The sequence below is a fragment of the Solea senegalensis genome, linkage group LG6 (genome assembly GCF_019176455.1).
Source record: "Solea senegalensis isolate Sse05_10M linkage group LG6, IFAPA_SoseM_1, whole genome shotgun sequence".
Classification (NCBI taxonomy): domain Eukaryota; kingdom Metazoa; phylum Chordata; class Actinopteri; order Pleuronectiformes; family Soleidae; genus Solea; species Solea senegalensis.
Window position 1 is genome coordinate 5355020 of NC_058026.1, and position 22996 is coordinate 5378015.

The window sequence follows — 22996 nt, forward strand, 5'->3', positions numbered from 1 at the left end:
AGTTTGATTCTTGTGTCGGACATCACATTAATGCCTCTTCCTGTTGCGATACTCTGACGAAGTCACGCATAGTAATGTATCGCAGCACTTAATATCATAAACTGGCCTTAGTCCCACAATTATTATAAATTACACATTTCAGACCTGCCATGAACCCTAAAAATGTACTTTGATTATTTGTCATGAGTTTCTTGGTGTTTATTATCCAGAGAAGCTGAGAATCATTCAGGGAGATATTTTGAAGTGGTTTTTAAAGTGATTATATTTGGCAGAAATTCTCAAAGATTCTAGAAGTGCAGTGAGGTCCTGCAGGTTCACCGCCGTTGGTTTTATTCTGCAGCATCAGGTGGATAAAGCGCAGTGTTGTAATGTACAGTATAATACTGTATATAAATATAACAATATCAATTCTGAAATAGTGCTATACATTAATCAAACAGTGAATCACTACCAACAAAATTGAACATTTCTGCCTGACTACATAAAGACAGAGGGATTTTTTTCAGTTAAAAAGCATCAAACAGTAATCGATTTACAAATGTATCACTATAACCCCACACAGTAATGATCAACAGTTTAAATAATGTGCATTAATCTAAATTAAAATGATGCAGACATTTAGATGAAGACTATAATGTTTATTCCACAGTGTGACGTTTAAATCTCTTACATTACTTTCTTTAAAGGGTCACGTTCTTTTAAGTAAACAAAAAATGCCTAAAGGGCATCATGAAAGTGTGCAGTAAAATTGCCAGAATAGCACTGAATGACCTCAGCTATATCAGGTCAGGTGCTTAAAAAAATAAAAAAAAACACATTTTGGCTGACACGAATCATGGGCGCAGATACAACATGCACAGAACTAACATGTTTAAATCATCATTTATTCTTACAGCAATCAGTCGCCTTAATAGTGAATCAAATATCACACTTGTTCTATTGTTGTGTTTAATATTGTTACTTGTGATGTGGTACTAATTATTTTATATGTCATATGTGTAAATATGTGAATGCTAGCTGTAACCCAAATTGCTCCTCAGGGATAATAAAGACACATGGTGGAGGATAAAGCGGTAATGGGTGGATGAACCTTGATCTTAAAACAGTTTAAATTTTGCATAAGAAATGAAAAAATTAAAAATGGGCAAAGGACAGACCATTTTCTGGTGTTGCCCTAGTGCTGACATCCAAAGAGCGTGGACTGTGTGACCATCTCCTCCAAGCCCAAACATGTTGGCCTGTGTTCATCCCTTTGACACTCTGCGTCTGTGGGCCAGTACTCGATCCAGGTTCTCTCACTGAGCACATACTGATCCCTGTGGGGAGAGAAGAAGTCACATGGATGCTGGTATGGATGCTGCAAGTGAGTTATTCTCACATGCTGGATGCATACGGTAAAAACACACTTCCCTTCCCACAAAAATAAACAGTCAAAAATATATAGACAAAAAAATATTTGTATAGACTTCTGGAGGTTTTTGTGATTGTCATTCACTCTTTTTGGTCTTTATGAACAGAAGTATGCTGCGTCCTTCATCCAAACAAACTGTAGTGTATACAGCAGCAGCACAGGGGTGGGGTGGCTCAGTGGTTAAGACCCTACCTTGTGTACCAAAGACATCATGGTCGCAAGTTCGATTCCACCCCTGGCTAATTGTACTTGATTCCATTGTAAGTCGCTTTGGATAAAAGCGTCTGCTAAATGACATGTAATGTAATGTAATGTAATGTGGGTGGAGGCAAGAAGCATCATACCTCATACTGCAGGAAAACTGAGTTGTTGAGCAATATAATTTACTTCTGAAACTTTGTGGGCCCTTCTTGGGGTTCTTAATCATACAAAAACTGATTTGAGACTGTCTCACGTTACTAGAGGAATGTTGCTGTTTGACATAAAGCAAATCACATCATGTGTGCAGCATGAGACTGTCGTCGTTTAGTATAACACTCCTTGATAGAACAGGAGAAAAAGAACACATGATCACACAAGAAACTTACCGTTGGTCCTTGTGAATATCCTCTGATGTGCCCATGATGAGATACGTTTTCCCTTTACCCAGATCTAAAGCCTCCCTGCAGTGAGGGTAACTGAGGAATGCACGTAGTTTACCCAGGGGACCAACATCATAATTTCCTGATTTTCAAAATACACCAGAAGAGAAAGAAGAGAATTCTGGATTAAACACACATCTTAGGTATTAGTGTAAAACATGATTGTTATTTCCCATATCTCCATATAAGGAGATTCAAAAGAAATGAAAATAGCTTTACTTTGCAGCCAAGAATAAGATGAGGGGATTTAAAACCTTCATGTATAATGTGATACATTTTAGGCAGTTCACACCCACCTTCTTTGATCACTGCCATTATCCGCATTGTGTAAATATCAGTGGACAAACCATCTGTGAAGTCTTCCACTCTCACTTTGTAAACTGAGGACAGATAAGTGGCAGATGATTTTCTTACTTATGAACCTCTTCTTATACAAACATTCTGGTCATTTATAGTTAAAAAAATAATGCAGATCATTCACACTGAGTCTTACCAAAATCTATTTTGCTGGTAGGTGTACTCTCACAGGGTTTAGCTGTGCGTAAATCATTGCTGATATTACCCTTCTTCTGCATGCTGCAGTTCTCTGGAAATAAACAGCAGATGCACAGGAAAGATACAAACAATAACAGTAAGTCTACATGCTAATGTGTCTCTGGACAAGAAACAAATGCTGCACATACTGTGGATGCACTGTATGATTGTGTGAATGGCAAAACTGTAATATAAAGGTCATGGAAGGTGCTGGAAATACAGACCACTTACCATTGTAACCAGTGTAGTGCAGGTTGTGGGAAACTGCAGCTCTAATCCTTAATTAACAGTGAGACACATTCCTCAAACATATTTATATTTTTTATCATGAATTGGTTTTGAGGTAACCAGATTTATAGAGGTGCAATACTTAACTACTGATGTTAATGATATGAACAATAATAATACATTTTGTGGAACAGGTGAGGAATTTACAGCCAATGATAATTATTTCAGATTTATTGCAACTAGTAGAAGTTAATAGAAGTGTGACTGCATCCATATTTTATTTGAGTGAGGCAGTTGTTGCTCGTGTGGGTGGCAGAGGTGACTGATTTGGTAGGAATGTAGATCTGGACATCATCAGTGTGACAGTGGAAGTGGAGATCATGACAACGTCTAATGTTACTGAGGGTAAATATTTAGAGGATGAGGAGGTGATGTTGTAAACAGCAGAATGATAAATGATCAGTTCTTTAATGAAGCATGATATTAGTAGTTATTATGAGTTCCTTCAGTACTTTCAGCTGCATCTTCAGAGAGACACTATAGTGTTTACCTTCAGCACATGTGCATGCTTCATTTCTACAGAGCCTCAGCAGCTGCCCAGCTTTCCTCTCTGGATGATAGAATTTCACACACTGTGTTTCTGCAATGATAAAGACACCCATTGATGAAATGTGCATTCAATCCAACACTGTTAACACTGCTAATCTGTCTATGTACTCTCTATCCAGATCTATCCAAGTGTCTTTAAGGCTTACGGTCATAATATTCATAGACAGATACATCCGCTGGTTGCATGACGCCCACTCTCAGAGTCTGGTGGATCCTAAAAGTGATCTCCTCTGATCGTGTGTGAGAAACCTGTGGAGAAATGTAAAGGAAAGATGAGAAGTGAGGTTGTCTGAGAGGTCTGGGACAATATGCTTTTATCACAGTTTGATATTTATCACAATACTCGGGTGCTGATTCAATTTTAAAAAACAATAACCCATGGGTGATATTTCCAAAATCAATGCACATCACATGATGCTCAGTCACTCTGACATTTAGCCACACTGAATGTGTTCATTTAAGTTAGCAGCTACATTAGCCCCTGCTAATTCTTACTACTCAGTGTAAGCTGTTGCTGTAATAAAATAAAATAAAATAAAATCCTGGGAGATTCTCAAAACAGGACAAAGCTCAAATGTGAGCCTTAAATAAACGCGCCAAACATGAAACTGAAAAATGTCTTTTAAAACCCTGGATTGCAATTAAGACTGATTATAATTAAAAAAATTATAATTTGAAGTAAAATGGCAACTCCTTCTTTTGGCCGTTTCTGTTCATCAAGTGAAAACCAACGTTGCCATTCTGGAGGAGAGAACATTTTTCTATTCTATTATACCTTGTCCAGGTAGATGATCAATGAACCTCTCTCTGACAGAACTGTGTTCATCTCATATTTTGCAATGGTACGGGCGCGTCCTTGGGCCAACTAGAAACAAGCATATAGAGTCAGAGACCTTTCAAAGCCATGAACATCATGTTTTTTCATGTTCATTGACCTTTGAATTGTAAGTGAGTGTGTAAAAATCTTACCAAGTCCAGGTCATTTTTGTTGACAGTGAAGCCAGTTAGTAAGCCAATATCCAAGATTGACATAGTTGCATCGTGATCCGTGTTCTTATATCTGTGCAATAAATGGACACATTCGATTAAAAAATACACAATTGTAGTGAGAAAGACATGAAGTAACAAAGCAACCAGGGCTGGTGAAAAATGTCCTGTAATAAAGGTCCAGTGTGTAAGAATTAATGACATTTTAATGGTTATATTTTGGCTTCATGTGGGGGACCGAGCTCCCATTCCAAAATGTGAAACTGAAGTCAATTCAGGCTGTTGTTGAAACATAGTTGCATAAGATGGTGGACTCTGTAAAGAAAGGGCTTTGCCTTAAGTACATATAAAAGGCTTATTATAAGGGTACAAAAAAAAGATTTTTATTTTAAATTAATTATACAAATATACTTATGAATAGTATATTCAGCATCATTTCGTAGCCATACTTACAAGACTTCTATTCTCAGTTTGTATATCACCTCATTCTCATCCATTTTCTCTGGAAAAGCAAGAAACCAGATGAGCATGTCATCTTTTGTCATGGCACAGAATCATTTTCAAATAGCAGAGGGCATAAAATGACCTGGAATAAGCTCCACTGACAAGTTAAACTTCTGACAGTCACTCTCTTTTTCCGTCGGCAGAGCGTAATACAGTGACACCATCTGTTTACACAGGAACAAAGTGCATTTTTATATTGCATGGGTTTAATAGAATGTATTAATACATGATTGAAAAACAGAAACATGCTTTATTTACCTTCAGTGTTGCTTCTCCAGTTCCTGTCGCAGTCACTTTAACATCCTGGTTTATATCATTGAACTGTGAGGATCAAAATAATAACAAAAGAAACAAGGCAATTAGTGATGGCAGACTTCACCCCATTCATGCAAGCCTCTGGCGGCCTCTGTTGGTCATGTTGTGGAAGTGCGAAATGACAGCCAGACACACACACACAGAGCCACCAAAAACAATAACTAGATGATCAGGAAAAACAGATCGATTACAACCACTGACAGTGTGTGTGACAAATGCTCACGTTTGAGGTTCTGGTCGTGTGGTGGTTGTTCCTGTTGAAGTTGATCTTCTCTGGCTTGGGCCTGCCAGGCAAATGGATGTCCACGTTCAGATCATACTCTGGTTCTTGAGCACTGGCCCAGTATTCTGCTACAGCCTGGTACACTATCATCGTAGCCTGGACAGAAAAACAACAGTAATAAAACGTCCATTGACCTGCAAGTTGTGTAAGAAAAAAAAAGAAGTCAAGTTGGGATGTCCTGTTACCTGAGTTGAGCCATAGCCTCCACCATCCCTCTGCTGTTTGTTGAACCATCTCACAATAGGTCTAGCATCTTCCAAGGCCTTTATTAACAGAAGGTGAGAGAAGGTTTGAAGCACACCATATAAAGGTCTGCAGTAGTAAATTAACCAAACCATTTCCATTTCTACCACTTTATCCTCCACATGAGGGTCAAGGGGGTGCTGTGCCAATCTCAGCTGACATAGGGCGATAGGCGTGGTCACACCGTGGACAGTTCCCAAGTCCATCGCAGGGCCACATATAGAGACAAATTCACTTCACTCTCACACCTCCGGTCAATTTAGAGTGTCCAATTTACCTAATCCCCATATTGCATATTTTTGGACTATGGGAGGAAACCGGAGAACCCGGAGAAAACCCATGCACACACGATTTTTCAGGACCCGCAATGAACTCGCAGAGATTCACCTTGGCCTTGACCAGAGCAAGAAGAGCATAAGCTGTGGCCTCTAATGTATAAACAGGTCCTTTAGGAACATTCCAGTGGGACAACTCTGTAAGAAAAACACAGGCAAATATTTTTTTTATTATGGGGCAGAACTTGTGCCGAATGTCATCTGATATGGAATATTTAATCTCACATTCTGACCTGCAGACGTGAGTGCTCAATTGTGGAAGGATTTTAAAGGCCAATTCAGATATTATTTTTTATGTTATTTTATTTATCCTTTATTTAGCCATGAGGGAATTGAAATATATGATCTCTTCTTCCAGGGACTCTTGGTCAAGATAGCAGCACAAATAGTACAAATAGTTAGACAAATCTATTTCAGATATAAAAATCACAACAGAATATACAAGCTAAAAGGAATTAGTCAAAACAGAGTAAAACAAAAGAGAGATGATAGTAAAGTGCAGAAGTATACAGGCCATACCCACAAGATCGAGACAGATAAAAAGAAAAGAAAAAACACAGTTTTTAGTATAGACACAAGTTAATATTTCTGAAAGAAATCATGTACAATGAATTCCCATTGCAGTGAGTAGGACAGAAATATACAATATTTATATCTTTACATATTTAATACATAATATCGACTACAATATTGTTTTAGACTAAAGGTAACAATTATTCTTGGAAGTGTTTTTTTCTTGTATTGGAATACTGTAACTGCACCTGGGGAAGCAAAATTGTAGAAGATCTCTCTGTTCAGTTTGTCTTGGTTGGCCAGAGCGTATGATGACATGGCTACAGCATATGTGTTGGTGAGGCTGGACAAACGCCTCTCCAGGTAGGCCACGGCTTTGTCAGTACTTCCAGGCAGACTCTGGACATCAGGAAACAGGAAACAAGAAACATGAGAGGATGAGACAATAGTAATCCATTTATCTGTATCTCGAGAGCGAGTAATGAGTACTACTTCATACTTCAAGATACCAACATACAGTAAGTGACATAATCAGGGCTCCAGACTGTGACCAAAATTTGAACGTGAAACGTGGAGGGTCCTTGAGTTTATGGATCGCATTTATCTCCAAACAGTGAAGAAGGAGAATTTAAATACCAAGGCACATGAGAGCAGCGATTGTGAACGATGGCTAAATGCACCATCGATGAGCACTTTCTCCCTAGTAAGCCTGGTGTGCGAGACACAAATCCTGACCTAGAGGATGAATACAAATCAGATTCTGAAGAAACAGGTCTGGCAAAAAAAAATCCACAAGATCCAGTTTTTGTGAGGAATGGCAGTACAAGTTTACCTGGCTATGGTACTCCAGAAAAACGAATTGATTGAGCTGTAAATTCTGCTGTCGATACCCGCAACATGCAGGGAACACAAAATTTGCAGAAAATGCTGTCACTACACAGTTAAAATGCTCATCAAACGTGCCGTGACAACTCCACGACTATCACGTAAATGTGTTACAATCTGTGATTGAGCATATGTCAGTACGCACACTTACATAGGATATACACAGGAGGTAAAAGATGGGATTCACGTGTATTGAGTTGCGTAATGTTGGAATAAAGTCGAGCTAAAGACAATCCACCGTCTCCTCATATATAACATATCACAACTACCGGTTACATTTAGAAGATAAGAGGCTGCTAGTCAGTGCACCAAGGAGGAAAATAAATATTGAAGTTTAACACAGCCTTCTACACTGCCTGGCCAAAAAAAATGTTGCCACCTAAAAAAAAAGGATTCACTGTGGCATTGTTTCCATAAGTTACTGCAATGTAACAAGATTTATTTCCGTCCAGTGTTGCATTCAGTTTTCACTAAGATCTTGTATTGATGATGGGAGAGTCGGGCCACTGACCAAAGCCTTCTTCAGCACATCCCAAAGATTCTCAATGGGGTTAAGGTCTGGACTCTGTGGTGGCCAATCCATGTGTGAAAATGGTGTCTCATGCTCCCTGAACCACTCTTTCACAATTTGAGCCTGATGAATCCTGGCATTGTCATCTTGGAATATGTCATCAGGGAAGAAAAAAATGCATTGATAGAATAATCTGGTCATTCATTATATTCAGGTAGTCAGCTGACCTCATTCTTTGGGCACATAATGTTGCTGAACCTAAACCTGACCAACTGCAGCAACCTCTTACCTATTTGCGTAGTTAAATCCAGGTGGCGACTGTTTTTTTTGGCCAGGCAGTGTACATTGACAAGGGCCAACACCACTCTCCTTGACCCGGCCCCCAGGACTGGGAAATGCAGGTCAACCTTGACCACAAACTTGGCTTTCCAACAGAGATAAGAACAGCTAATCTCATGCCAAACCTCATCCTGTGGCCCACTTCTCAGAAACTCCTGTACATCCTGGAACTAACGGTACCATGGGATGTTTGCTGAAATAGCAGCCCAGGCAGAACAACTCAGCTGGCGTACCGAGGTGTTCCCTGTAGAAGTTCGGTGCAGAGGGTTTGTTGTCAAGACCACAACCAGGATCCTGAAAAGAATGGGGGTGAAAGGACAGGCCTTCCAGCAAGCAGTGAAGTCACTCTCACAGGCTGCGGAGCGAAGCAGCAACTGGCTGTGGATCAAGAGAAAGGACACCATCTGGACTGAGATGACCGTTGAGGGGTAAAGATATGGGGGGGGTGGCACAGGTGTCTCTGTTGAGTCCTCTGGAGGTATTGTGGGTCTAAATCAGCGAAACACTGAAGATGGAGGGTGCCCACTGTCTGACCCCAATGACGTTTTCACCCCTCTCCCACTCAAGACTTAACCTTGTCTTAAGTGATGCTTTTTAAATAATCACGACAAGATATAAATTAGTAAGTATAACACAGAACAAGGTTTCTAACACCGATCTAGGTCCTACTGAAACATGGATTTTTTGGTCAGCTTTTCCTCCTTTCAGAAATGTTTGATACGAGTTTGATGCCAAGGAGGCTGTACATATGAGGTTCAGTCAAGGTAAAAGGTCTAAGAGGCCAAATTACAAGGGCTCACCTTCTGAGCTACCCAATAGACTACAGGGGGATTTTGCTCTAAGGGTGAGTGAGGAAAGGCACAAGTTGTTCAGGCCTACTTTTTCTGTAGTGGCATTAAAGTTGTTGACTAGTGCCCCAGACTCTGTTTGGTTCATCACTTATGTGGAGTGAGAATGTGATGCAATAACAGTGGTGCAATACAATGCATGCAGGTGAGGTACTCACACTAACTGTGTCAGCACATAGCTTGCGTGACTCCTGCATGGCAATGAGGCAGAACGCTGTCATGGAGGCATCTGAATCTGAGCCTTGCACATCACCCTACACACACACAGAAAATCTTTTTATTTGAATTTGCAAGTGTGTCATAACGATTTTGGATTAGCTGTCTTTTTGTCATTCATGATGTTACTGGAATGAGTTCACACACACTCATCTCACTGTAGATCACCCTTCCGACTTCTCTGAACATGCCATCAGGTTGCTGTGCATTGGAAATCAGAAACTTGACAGCGTCACAGATCACATTCTTCTTCATTTCCACCAGGTTGTAGGACATGGCAAACACCTTGACAACATAAGCTGTGAGCCTTTGAGAGAGAAGAGATGGGGTGATTGTTAAGTTACATTAAACACATGAAATATACGCCCACGCTCACACAGTCAGAGATAGACGAGGATGTGGAAACATTTACATATGAGCTCATTTATATTTGAACGTCTCACCAGGTGCTACTTTTGGCACTGGGCCATGCTGAAAAAGATCCATCTTGTTTACGGAAGGCGAGTTCATTATTGTAGCCTGGATGCAAACAAAACACACAATTTTTTTCCAAGTGCCATTCAGTCCATGTTTTTTTCCTTTATGTAGAGCAAATTTGTCTGATCATAATTTTATTTTGTTGTGCAGAACATGTTTGAGTATTACATATATATATATATATATATATATATATATATATATATATATATATATATACATACATACATATATATATACATATACATATATATATATATGTCACATTAAATTAGTGGCTCTGTAAATCTCCACAGGAGTAGTTTGTTGTCTACCACACTATTTGACACCATTTCAAGTGAAGTCAACTTTATTACTAGAGCACATTTAAAAAAACAGGTTGACCAACATGCTTTACAGATTTCAGCCACAGAGAGGAATAAAATAATCATGATCTCACCGGTCCTGATATGCTGGAGGGCTTCATTTCGTCTCTGAAAGCCCACAGTTTCCCACTGGTTAGTTTTGTCCAAATACATGGCTGTGATGACAGGTAGACTCATGCGGGCCAGGTTCTGCTCTCCACAGCCGTGTGGCAACTGGATCAGTGAAGTCATTGACTCCCCACTAATGACGTTCTCCACCAATGGAACTTCACTCCCTGCACATGCATAACCAGAACAATCAAAACACTATCAATCAACAGGAACAAGTAAATAAGTGATATCCCACCTGTCACAGAGATCTGTGTGCTTGCAGGTGTGTTAGGAACCCAGTCTTTCTTTGGAATTCCACTATTGAGTATTTCTTCTTGTTTACCTCCTGGAGGAAGAAACAGGCAAGTTTGGGGGGTGGGGGAATCATTTTGCGTCAGTTCAAACACACAACACAGAATGATTATAAAGTGAAGGCATTCAATGTATGAACTCACCAGCACCTTTGTGTGAGGGGTCTAGAATTATAGTCTGTACAGACTTAATTAGTACACCTTCAGGCTGGAAAAACAACAACACAAACATTATAATCACAACTATTTTTAAGTTTATTCTTTTCTGTATATGTTAGGGCATGGGCTGGGGTATCCCTGAGCAAGGTACCCAGACTCCCATTTGCTCCCCGGGCATTGTTCAGTGGCTGCCCCCTGCTCCTAATTGTAGGAAGGTTTCAAGTAAAGGACGGGTTAAATGCAGAGAAGACAAAGACAAGTGCACAGAGTCTGAAGGAATGGGAACCCATTTCAGAGAGAATCATCATGGTGAGATTTACATTCCGCTGTCAAGACACAGCCACTATACAAGCATATGCCCCCACCAATGATGCATGTGAAGCAGATAAGGAACTGTTCTATGTACAGCTGCAAGCCACCATGGCCAAGCGTAAGAAGAGGGACATCACCATCCTAATGGGGGACATGAACTCCAAAGTGGGAGCAGTAAACAGTGGGAGCAGTAAACAGTGGGAATGAAGGAGGGATGGGAAAGCTCTTTGTCGACTTCTGCTCCTTGAACAGCCTGGTAATAGGCGGCACCTCCCTGCTTCATAGCTGATCAGGTAGGGGAGAACTGAGGAAGCTCCGGCCCCGGAAAGCAGCAGTACCAGACCAGGTGTGTCCACGGCTCCTCAAGACCTGTGCTGCTGAACTAGGGGAGCCACTCCAATGGGTCTTCAACCTGAGCCCACCCTCTGGAAGTTGAATGACTTCAGACCGGTGGCACTTACTTCACATCTGATGAAGACTCTGGAGCAGCTCTTCCTCAACCTCCTCAGGCCTCAGGTACAGCACGCTGAGGACACCCTACAGTTCGGGCAGAGGTCAGTGTAGAGGATGCCATTCTATACCTCCTACACCGAGACCACTTGCATCTGGACAAGGGAAGTGGCACAGTCAGGATCCTCTTTTTGGAGTTTTCGAGTGCCTTCAACACCATCCAGCCCCTTGTACTCAGAGAAAAACTCACCAGAATGCGAATGGACCCCTGCCTGGTTGCTTGGATTTCCAGCTACCTCACAGACAGACCACAGTATGTCAGGCTGAAGGACATCACGTCTGACACTGTGGTCAGCAACATCGGAGCTCCTCAGGGAACTGTGCTGTCTCCCATCCTCTTCACTCTGTACACTGCGGACTTCTGCTACAACTCTGAAACGTGTCACATCCATAAGTTTGCAGACGACACGGCCATCATGGGGTGTATCAGAGACAATGAAGAGGAAGAGGAATATAGGAGCCTGGTGAGGAACTTTGTTGTCTGGTGCCACATTAATAACTTGCAGCTCAACACCTCAAAGACCAAGGAACTGGTCATCGACTTCAGGAGGGACAGACCCAGTTTGAGACCAGTTCTAATAGGAGCAGAGGAGGTGGAAGTCGTTCAGACCTACAAATATCTTGGGCTGTGGCTGGACAACAAGCTGGACTGGACAAGCAACACAAGGCATCTGTACAAGAAGGCCCAGAGCCGGTTGTACTTCCTGAGGAGGCTATGATCTTTTAACATCTGCAAGAAGCTCCTGTGGATGTTCTACCAGTCTGTGGTTGCCAGTGTTCTCTCCTACGCTGTGGTGTGCTGGGGCGGGAGCACAACTAAGGCAGACTTCCACAGACTGGAAAAACTCATCAGGCGGGCCGGCTCGGTGGTAGGAATGAGGCTGGACCCTCTGGTGACAGTGGCAGAGAGAAAAACTCTGGACAAACTGCTGAGCATCCTGGACAATGCCAGCCACCCTCTGCACACTGTCATCAGCAGCCAGAGGATCCACAGAAGCCTCAGCAACAGGCTGCTCCTCCCAAAGTACAGGACCAACAGGCTGGGGGACTCGTTTGTCCCCCGGGCCATCAAACTGTACAACTCCTCACTGGGGGGGAGGAGGGCAAACAAAACAAACAGTACGAACTATATATATATATATATATATATATATATACACATATATATACACATATATATATACATATACACATATATATACATATACATATATAGGTCATTTTTATTTTTTATTGTTTTTATTCTATTCTATATTTTATTCTATATTTTATGGTGTTTGGTACCTGGGGTGTTTCTCTTTCCAGTCTACTGTAGCGCTGTGTGTGGATGTTGGAGCTGTTAATTTCCCCGAGGGAACCTCCCAAAGGGATTAATAAAGTCGTCTGTCTTTCACCTTGTTTCCACATAAAATTCCACATATCACCCAATGGATCTGTTGAAAACCAGATAGACCACATTTTCTGGAAGACGGCAGGGAACACTACAGGACTGCAGAATAAAGAGAAGCGCTGATGTCGGTTCGGACCACCGCCTACTTTTGGCCACCTGCTGGGCACAACTCGCAGCTTGTAGGAAGACGAAACAGAAGACAACTAAGTATAATGTAGAGAGGCTAAAAGACCCTGAAACAAAACAAGAATTTGTACTTACCTTGGCAAACCGCTTTGATGCTCCACGCTACAACTCGGATGACGAAGAGGAAGAAGATGAAATCTAAACTGAATGATCTATCATCAAGGAAGCCTATACAAGCGCATGTGAAGAGGTTCTGTGGAAATTTAAGAGAGAGAAGAAGGAGTAAATGAATCAAGACACATGGGAGAAGGTGGAGGAAAGATGCAACCTAAAAGCAAATATTGATAATAGCAGAACCAGGAACCAGAAGGCTAATGCTACGAAGCTCTATAACAGGGGTCGGCAACCTTTGTGACATCGAGTGCCAGTTTGAAATTTTCTTCTCATCGAGTGTGCCATTATAAACAATAACAAAGTTAAATTATGACACAAAATACAAAAACATTTCCAATATACCTGGAATGTTATTCCATTCATAGAGCACATCTCAGTCCTGTATCTGCTCAAGGTTAATAATAATAACTTTAAGAAAAAACATCTTAAAAAAACACTGTGTTTAACAAACATATTGCTCTGTCTGGGAAGATAGGCCAAACCAAAACTGAGACTACAGTACCTTGTACTGGAAGCTGTCACACAAACCCATGAAATCAGGACACACATAAAGTGAGGAACACTGAGGTGCCAGCATGCCAGTGTTTATGCCGCAGAGTGTTGATCACGAGTGCCAAAGGTTCCCTACCCCTGCTCTATAACAAAGCAGTCCAGAAAGTGAAAATAAGCTGTAGGAGAAACAAAAGGAAGTAGATCGTGGACATGGTCACGGAGGCAGAGGAGGCCGCGTCGAAGCAGGATATGAAAACCCTTTACAGAATCACAAAAACACTGAGTGGCAGAAGGAGACAACTTAACATGCCGGTACAAGACAAAGAGGGCAAGCTGCTTGCAACAAAGGAAGAGCAAATGGAACGCTGGAAAGAACACTTTGAAGAAATCAAAAACCTCAACCGCACTTCCCCACCAGATCCACCGGAAGTTGAACCTCAAACAGAATTGCTTGATATACGCACCGGACCACCAAGTAAGGCAGAGTTTGGTAAGGCCATCAAATCACTTAAGAATGGTAAAGCCGCAGGACCTGATGGTATACCACCAGAAGCTTGGAAAGAGGCAGGCAAGCTGTCTGTTGAAGCCCTCCACCCACTCCTTAGCAGAATATGGCAAGAAGAGAAGATGCCCCTAGACTGGAAGAAAGGTACCATCATTAAGATACCGAAGAAAGGAGATTTGACCCAGTGCAAGAACTGGCAGGGCATAATGCTCATCTCAGTTGCCAGCAAGCTGTGAAACGTGGGGCTTGACACAACATCAAGAAACACCAAACCTTCATTAACTCAAGACTACGCTATATCCTTACTAGATAACCTACTAGATATATAACCTACTAGAGAGAACAGGCCAGAAACTATTGGAAGTCACCATTAGAAGAAGAATATGGAGATGGATAGGCCACACCCTACAAAAGCCTCCTACATCCATCACTAGATCTGGCCTTTAGTGGAATCCTCAAGGAATGAGAAGGAGGGGAAGGCCACGGCTGTCTTGGAGGAAAGGGTTCAACAAGGACTTAACCATAGCCAACACCTCGTGGCAAGAGGTGAGGAAGACCACATGTGACCTTTAGCGGTGGAGACACTTCACTGAGGCCCTGTGCTCCCGGATGGGCGAAGAGGATTAAGTCAAATGAGTCAAGTAAGTTGTGGGCTGCAAACTCAATTTTTGTTTAAGTTTGGTCTTTTGTGCCACCCACTGCCACTGATAACACAATAACACACCTCATGGCACTTTAACACATGGTATTCCAGCAGAATAAGTAGAAAACAGGTTAGTTGCTAGGTGTTGGAATAGGAACAATTCCAGATATAAAAAACCTTAGCGCCCCTCTCTTAAATAAATCAACCAGAGAAGAAGAAAAAGGGGTCTGCAGTGTTGATGTGAAAAAAGGAGAGAGGAAGTTAAGGACAGATATGCTGGTGTGGATACTTTTCTCCTGGAGAGCAGCAAACATAGAACTCCAGCCAAGGTCAGCTGACATTCTCACTCTTACTCCCTCTCTCTCATATAATGTGTCACTGTATATTTTTTGAGTGTTGAGTCCTACTGTTGTAATTGTTTTTTCATACATCACAAAAATATTCTAGAAATATTCTTATCGCTTACTTCTTCCTAAACAGCTGAGAGTATATTGATTCCTTTTTCCTAATTTTCAGTTCTTCAACTGAAAGTATATACATGTGAACTAAGAGAAGGCCGCTTCCCAAACTGACTTCATCACAGGAGATTGCTGTCCACTCAATTTTACAGTGAGAACAGGGCCGGCTCTACCTAATTTTGTGCCCTAGGCGAGATTGCTCTCCGGTGCCCCCCCCCGCTCTGACCCTGAGGTCACCCGTCATGTGATTCAGCAGCACCACATTTTAGGAACATTATTGTTTATTCATTTGTTAATATTTATTATTTTCAAGAGAGAACACCCAAATGAGGGCGACTGGGAATAGAAAATCATTTTTATTTTCATTGTTTTTATTTTCATTGTTTTTGCGCCTCGCGGTGCCCCTCCAGCAGATGGCGCTCTAGGCGACCGCCTATATCGCCTATGCCAAGAGCCGGCCCTGAGTGAGAATCATTGTTTTTGTGTCACTGACAGCTAGATGTGGACAGCTTTTGCATTTTATCAAACGTGCTAATAGGATTTTCTGGTATACAGCTCTATATATGTAGGTATGACAATGTTTCATATTAAAGATTTTTCTTAACTTTTAAAATGTGTCTTGAAAATGTGTGTTTGTTGTTATTGTTATACACTGAAGTAGGTATATCATTTTCCAACATTACTTTAAAAAGAGCTGACACTTCAGATGAGAAAACAACCCTGTGTGTCATTCTTGAGAACATTCTTTGGCCAGTTTATCCTAAAGATGAGGATTGTGGGGCTGCTGGTGCCAATCCCAGCTGACATAGGGCAAAAGGACGGGTCACCAGTGCATCGCAAGGCAAACACGTAGATTCACACGAGAAGAAAACATTCACTCAAAGCTATTGGCAATTGAGAGTGTCCAGTTAACCTCTGCATGTTTTTCAAACTCCATACAGAAAGGCCCTTGTCCTGATGTTGGGGATCAGCTCATTCAAGATGGAGTCACATGCATCTTGGATGGAGAACACATGGCCCCATGCTCAAAGACAAAGAGTGTCATAAAACTCAGTCAATAAAGATCCCTTTTCTTCCACACATCAGTGGGAAACCCACCTCAGTGGCCACTTTGTGACATGTGACCCCATGTAACAGGCAATACAAAAGCCAGGTTTCCCCACCTTCTTTCTCTTCTCTTCGCTCTTCTCTTCTCCATCTCACCGGAGGACACAGGCTCCTCTGCTCTCCCCTGCCCTTTTGGGTGCAGGAAGGACACAGACGTCAGCTCTTCGACTGAAGACCCTTCAGCACAGAGCTTAACAAGCTTCCAGCAGCAAGAGACCCTCTCTGCTGATCTTCGAGCAGGCCCGCTCACAGCAGCCTGCTATCCTCCCATCGGAGGCAGCGACACCAGAGCCTGCCTAAGGATCAACCAAGGATCCAGAGCCAAGTTAGCTCCAACTAGCTAACTTTGTGAGGAGGAACCTGAGCCACAGACACCAGAAACACAGTCAACCATCTACTGTTCCTGGACCAACAGACAGCAGCTCAAAAGGACACTTTTGCATCTTTTCAGGACTTGGTAAGGTAACTGGGCCTAGCATAGCATTACACTACTTGGCTAAGCATAGATGAAATGTTGTACTGAGCTTACTTGCTCACACAAAGTGTTGTTGTAATGTCTAGATTTAGGTTAATATGATGTTAGTGATGTCCATGCTCCTTAGCTTTCAGCTCTGGATGTGCATGCTTCTAACCTCTCATCTAACCTGACATCTCACTTTACAAAAGTAGTTAACCAAGAAACACAGCAGCCATGCGGTCAAGAAGCCATCTTTGATTCCGCCATCTTGTTGTAGTTTCTTTGTCAACCGCCATCTTGAGTTGTAGTCTACCTCCATCTGACTTGACCATTTGACCCACACACACGCAGACTCTCTCTCTTTCACACACACACACACACACTGTATATAGTTACATTTAGTAGATATTCTTGTTCAAATCTTTGATGTCTTTTGAATAAATGTTTTATAATATATACAGTCTGGTCTGATTAATATTGCACAAGTGTGTATATTGCCAACCTCTTCCCTGTAGAACTCCAATCCTTCAATTCACCTAACTATTGATGTAGTATTGTGATTTATCAATTATTAAGTTAATTATTAATCAATTATTAATCCAAATTGGTAGTCGGCTTAATTTATGAGACTGTTTTTGGAGGTTATGAATTAATGGTTCATTCAGAACCGATTGTTCTCCTCTGTTTGAGAGGAGTGGTGCCCCGATTCGAGTTTGACTCAACTTTTTATAAGAAATTAATTATTCCATAATGAATTAATTATTAATATTCTAAATTCGTAACCAATCACGCCCCTAATCCCAACACTGACCAGGTTGTGAACCTGGGCCTTTTTGCTGCAAGGCAACATCACTAACCCCTAACGTGTGGCTCCAGAGATGTTAATGACTCTTACATGTGTACATACACAACATATCTGTTGAAATTGGTCTGATGTCATCTAATGTTAAAGAACATCTTGACACATTGTTGTCATTTTAATATGGCGTCTGTTTCTCTTACCACCACCCGCAGCATCTTCATGACTCCATCATTGAGCGACGAGTCCTTCACGGCTGCTTTGACCTCAATGTTGAATTGTCCGTACTTAATGGGTATAATGATGAAGGGAACTGATCGTGTAGTCAGGGGCCCGACTCTGACATCCTGATTATATCTTGTACGTTTAGACGCTGCACTGCACACATCCTCCGTCTCAGTCAGATCCACACGCACCTTGGGAGAGAGGTGGAGAGAGAAGAATAAGAGACACCACAAAGTGAATCAGATGCAAATGAAATACAGTTAGAGACATTTTTATTTGTGTGTGGTAGAAAGCAAATACTTATACTGACATACAGTAATGGCATACAATAAATATGGAAAATTGAAATAGATGGTTGTATAACAGTTGGTTGGTTGGTTCTCACTGGCATGCAGAGCTAAAGTTCAGTAGAGTGACAGCTGCAGAAGCTTCCTCTGAACCTGCCGGTACGGGTGCAGGGAGACCTGTAACGCCTCCCGGAGGGGAGTGGTGTGAACAGTGTGTGGTTGGGGGCACTGCGTTCATTGTCTGCCTCAGCTTCATGGTGCCTTGTTTGCCGTTGCAGCATTACTTGCCAGTCCAGCACTGCGTTCGTCATCTGCTTAAGCTTCACTGCGCCTTGTCTCACTCACAGTGCTGTTCCTAGAATTTATAGATCGATGTATGTATCCTTGGTTTTTTATGCTCTGTCAAGAAATACTATCAGACCCGAGTGTGTTTGTGTGTATAGACTGGTGGTGCAGGGGCAAGTGGGGACAAGAAACACTTTTCTCATTAAAGCTGAATGATTATTCACATCTGAAACTTTTCATGGTCGCTTCTTTGTGTTTTTAGTTGTACTCACACCAGTTTGGCGCTGTCTCACATTACTTATGCAATGTTGCAGTTGCCTCCATGTGTCCTGATATAAAACAAATCACTTTCCGTGCGCAACGCAGTAATGTCACGCAAGATCTAAAACGCAAGATCGCAAGATCTAAAAATGACTATCGCTACTGAAAAAAAGTCATATGGAACTGATGACATCGTGTGAGCTTATTTGACAGTGCTTTGCCTGTAACTGACTTTTATATTTACTAGATATACAGTTTTTATAATGAATGCATTGATTTAAATTGTTATTTGAGGCTATAGAGAAGAACCAGACAAATATAAACTTTTTTTCCTTTTTGATTACAAGCTCCTGAGAAAAATATGATGGTCTCATTGATTGTGGCCTGAAACAACAGACTTACAGTGATAAGATCGGGGGTGTAGTTGTGGAGAATTGCCTTAATTTCTAGCTGCTCTCCACGGACAGCAGAGTAGGGCAGTATAAGGTCAATGAAGAAGTCCTTCTGGACAATCACTTCTAACGGCTCACTGACACAGATTCCTTCAAGAAGAGGAGGAGAAGTAAGTGAGAGAGATTTCACAATAGTCAGGTACAATCATAGATTGTATATACAAATGGACATTGTCTTTCAGTTTGAAAAGGGAAGTCGATGAAGTAAGATGGAAGTAGCAGTAAGCCAACCGGGACAACTCAATGGAAGTCTATGGGAAATTAGCACACCTCAACACCTCACTTATTGATTTATAATGACAGTAAACAAGGATTAATGTTCTCGTGGCTACTTTCAGGTCTTCTGCAATAGAATATCATGTCAAAAATAGAGAGTAAAATTGATATAAAAGTCATGTCACATATGAGTGGACACCTGTGTAATTGACAGCTGGTATCTACCAATAGGTGCCTGATAGCAGCTGATGAATGTCCATTTGCAAAAACTGTCATGGTGGTGGTCGAATTCACAAATCTCTAGACTATGTCCATGTTGATATACGGTCTATGGATACAAGTGAAACAACAGATATTCACTGAGTGCTCACCATGGGTTGTTGACAGACTAATGCCAGTGAACTGCCAGGTTGTGATTGAGTCTGGTAAAGGAACGTTTTTCTCGGATGCACTGAAACAAAGACAATTGTTGGTATTTTAGTGGTGTCATGAGTGCGGATATCTGTGTGTATGTCTGTGTGTGTGTTGCCTCACCAGCTGGGTTTGTTGCAAGAGGGCAGAATGATGTCTGTCCACAGCCAACTTTCAGGGAAGTCAGTGCGAGACACTATCTCATTGCTGTCCACGTAACTGTCGTCTTCAATCTCACCTAGAGAGACATTAAAAAGTTCTTCCAGCAGCATTTGTAATCGCATGCATCAGTGAGTAACGTATTCTGAATACTTGGATTATTTCCACATTGTATTGCATAGGCACGTTCTTCATTCAGTGGAAGCACTACCATTACATTAGACTATCCTGAACCCAAATTTAATAATCTTGTGTTCATTCATTCATTTATTGTCTACGACTTTTTCCTCTACATGAGGGCCTTGGGGGAGCTGTAGCCAATCCCAGCTGACATAGGGTGAAGGGCGGGTTACACCCGGGACAGAGGTCCCATTGTGTTCAAAACATATGTAGCCCGGTGAACATACGGGAGTGTGTTTTTTGGTACCTGTTGTGTATGTCACTTTAAGAACCACCTGAGAGGGAGACTCGCGAGACTGACCAAAACACGGAAGTTGGGAATTTTCCCGCTAGAAAAATAGCGGTAACAGAATGAGAGGAATGACGGCAGTGTTGTGGGTATGGTCACTGTGAAAATAAGTGAGCTGATTTTGTGCCTCCGTGAGACGAAGTAGTATTAAGTCTATAGACGAGACGGTCGAGTTAAGCGGCTGACCAGAGTGTGCCTGCTTGGGTGTTGCAGAGGATCGGTGAGGGATCGGTTAGTGTTTTATTTCCCTCCGTGCCGAGAGCGGACGCAATACGGCAGCGGGTCAGCGTAAGTCACTTGGAATGTGTATGTGAAATGATTGGGATCGTTCTGTCGTCAGGCATTGTTTAATTTATGAAACTGTTTATTTTGTTTGATCTACCTCACAGAGGGGAGAGAAAGCTGAGTGAGCTGCATCGTTTGGGGCCAGGTTCTCAAACTCTACGTTAGAAGTGAGTGAAGCAATTTTTTTAGTTATAGCACACGGGTTGATAAAATTGCATTTCGTTTACAGTTGTTAATTGAATTCACCTATATGAGTTATCAATCAATGCATGTTGTTACTGTGAATTATGTGTTATTGTAAAATTACTGAACTGAGTGTGGCTAGAAATGTGCATTTTGTGTTTTTTGTTTAGAAAAAGTGAGAGCCACTACTGTTTGTTTTTTAGTGGTAAAAATTGAAGCCAAGTGAAGCCAGAGGGAAAACTGAATTTTATTTTATTTCATTTATTTCAATTTTTGTATATGTGAATGTCACCCTCAAAATTAAACCCTTAATGCTGGGCTTTCTTTTTATTATATAAGTTCAGTCACGGAATAAACAACCCAAAATTATTTTAGTGTCTGGTCGTCTCATTCATGATTTGGCCACACATACAATAAACTACTGTGATTGAGCACAGGTCAGTGTGTATGCGGTCTACTGTAGTCAAGTCAATATATTGCCTGTGCAACCCCTGGCCAGGCACCCCATGGCGCACCCCTGCACACGTGTGCTCACACATTTTGCGACAGTGCTTCGCACACACTGTGCGTGTAGAGGAGTGTGTGTGTGTGTGTGAGAGAGAGTGAGAGAGAGTGAGAGAGAGTGAGAGAGAGTGTGAGAGAGTGTGAGAGAGAGAGAGGGAGCTGCTCTCCCTCTGGAGATGGATCATGGGATATTTCTGGTTCAGTTAGCTTCACTGGTCATTTTTGTTACCAGCACATGTGCAACTAAATACATTTGATGAATTACAGTACAAATGCAAGTAAAACATTCGCATTGTTAAGCCCTATGATGTGAGTGCACATTAAATCACTGCTGATTTAGAGCTGTGGTTCTTACTTGAGCTGCTTGTGACGTCCATAATAGTGGTTTGTCTTCTCCTCCTTCTGGGGGCTGGACATTTTAGTTCTGAAAATGCAACACAGAAAAAAGGTTGAACCGAGCCCAACAATGTTAGACTACACTTGTCTTTTGCAAGAAACACATTTATTGGAACGTTTAAACTTTATACAACTTGGATTGTATGGTTAATTTATTTTCACTTGCTCTGATGTCAAACAATCTTGTTAGGAGTTCAATATATCTGTTGTGGAGGTTTCTGCCTCCACCTAAACACAAAGCTGGTGAGAAGGATGTACTCTCTGGTCCAATTTAAGAAACAGTGCGACATGACAGGGGGAGTAAGGATTATCATATCTACTGTCTATTAGCCAGTAGAACGAGGACCGTAAAACTTCCACACCAAATTATTTTCCAAAACAATTTCACTATTGTTAAATGTCTTGATCCTGAGAGGATAGGGAGAAACCAAAAGTGAAAATAGTGTCACCTTGTCTGTAAGGAGTTCCAGAAGCTGTGCTGGACTCAAATAACAGCCCAGCATCGTAGAACACATTCATACCATCCTTTCCTCCACCTGGGGTGCAGCCTGTGTCATATTTCTCCACAATGTCCCACACCTGAACAGAGTGGAAGACATTTTCACACAGACATACAAACACACAAACCACAAAAATGATGGTCCTGAGTGACAATGTTCATCCTCCATGTCTTAACATGATGGATGGCATTAAAGTAAACCTTAACACTTGCATATAGTTTGTTTTAGAATGTATTGATCTGAACCATACACATACTAGAAAATGTGAATTCCATTACACCACTTTTTATGTTGCACACCTTCCATAATTCAAAGATGAAAATTAATTAAAATAGTAATAATAACCTTTTTCTGGGTGAGGCGGTGCTTGTTATTCAGAACAGAGACTCCTTTGTTAACTGCCACCAGTCCAACTGTGGCTCCTGGATCTCCAGTAACCTTCAGACCAAACCTTCTTCGAGGCTTATAGGATGCAGCAGGTCTTGATGGTTCTAACTTCAGCTGATTGTAAAGTAAAGTGAACATTTTGTGTTTGTTAAAGCAGCACACACACACACACACTTATTCTACATTTCATAGAAATATT

At 41.5% G+C, this 22996-nt stretch overlaps 1 protein-coding gene and 1 long non-coding RNA gene across 3 annotated transcripts in view; one reads left to right on the forward strand and one right to left on the reverse strand.

Moving 5' to 3' along the window:
- Nucleotides 1-623: 623 nt before the first annotated feature.
- The window catches only part of LOC122771054 (complement C3-like), a 40658-nt gene continuing 18285 nt past the window's right edge, over nt 624-22996 (reverse strand). For both annotated transcript variants that reach the window (XM_044028353.1, XM_044028354.1), the window contains exons 16-43: nt 22756-22911; nt 22360-22489; nt 21870-21938; nt 20038-20152; nt 19875-19954; nt 19238-19377; nt 17981-18193; nt 10790-10853; nt 10591-10680; nt 10319-10519; nt 9846-9921; nt 9550-9709; nt 9345-9440; nt 6852-7002; nt 6143-6228; nt 5698-5775; nt 5453-5608; nt 5173-5235; nt 4997-5078; nt 4864-4912; nt 4393-4483; nt 4199-4288; nt 3570-3672; nt 3365-3454; nt 2546-2638; nt 2349-2432; nt 1999-2134; nt 624-1316 (exon numbers count right to left, since the gene is read on the reverse strand). In XM_044028353.1, coding sequence (XP_043884288.1) covers nt 1175-1316; nt 1999-2134; nt 2349-2432; nt 2546-2638; nt 3365-3454; nt 3570-3672; nt 4199-4288; nt 4393-4483; nt 4864-4912; nt 4997-5078; nt 5173-5235; nt 5453-5608; nt 5698-5775; nt 6143-6228; nt 6852-7002; nt 9345-9440; nt 9550-9709; nt 9846-9921; nt 10319-10519; nt 10591-10680; nt 10790-10853; nt 17981-18193; nt 19238-19377; nt 19875-19954; nt 20038-20152; nt 21870-21938; nt 22360-22489; nt 22756-22911 — 3084 coding nt within the window. In that variant the 3' untranslated portion in view covers nt 624-1174. The remainder of the gene's footprint in view (nt 1317-1998; nt 2135-2348; nt 2433-2545; nt 2639-3364; nt 3455-3569; nt 3673-4198; nt 4289-4392; nt 4484-4863; nt 4913-4996; nt 5079-5172; nt 5236-5452; nt 5609-5697; nt 5776-6142; nt 6229-6851; nt 7003-9344; nt 9441-9549; nt 9710-9845; nt 9922-10318; nt 10520-10590; nt 10681-10789; nt 10854-17980; nt 18194-19237; nt 19378-19874; nt 19955-20037; nt 20153-21869; nt 21939-22359; nt 22490-22755; nt 22912-22996) is intronic.
- Nucleotides 20554-21379, forward strand: LOC122771059. Its single transcript, XR_006360579.1, has 2 exons — nt 20554-20830; nt 20932-21379. It is a non-coding gene; the product is annotated as an uncharacterized LOC122771059 (long non-coding RNA).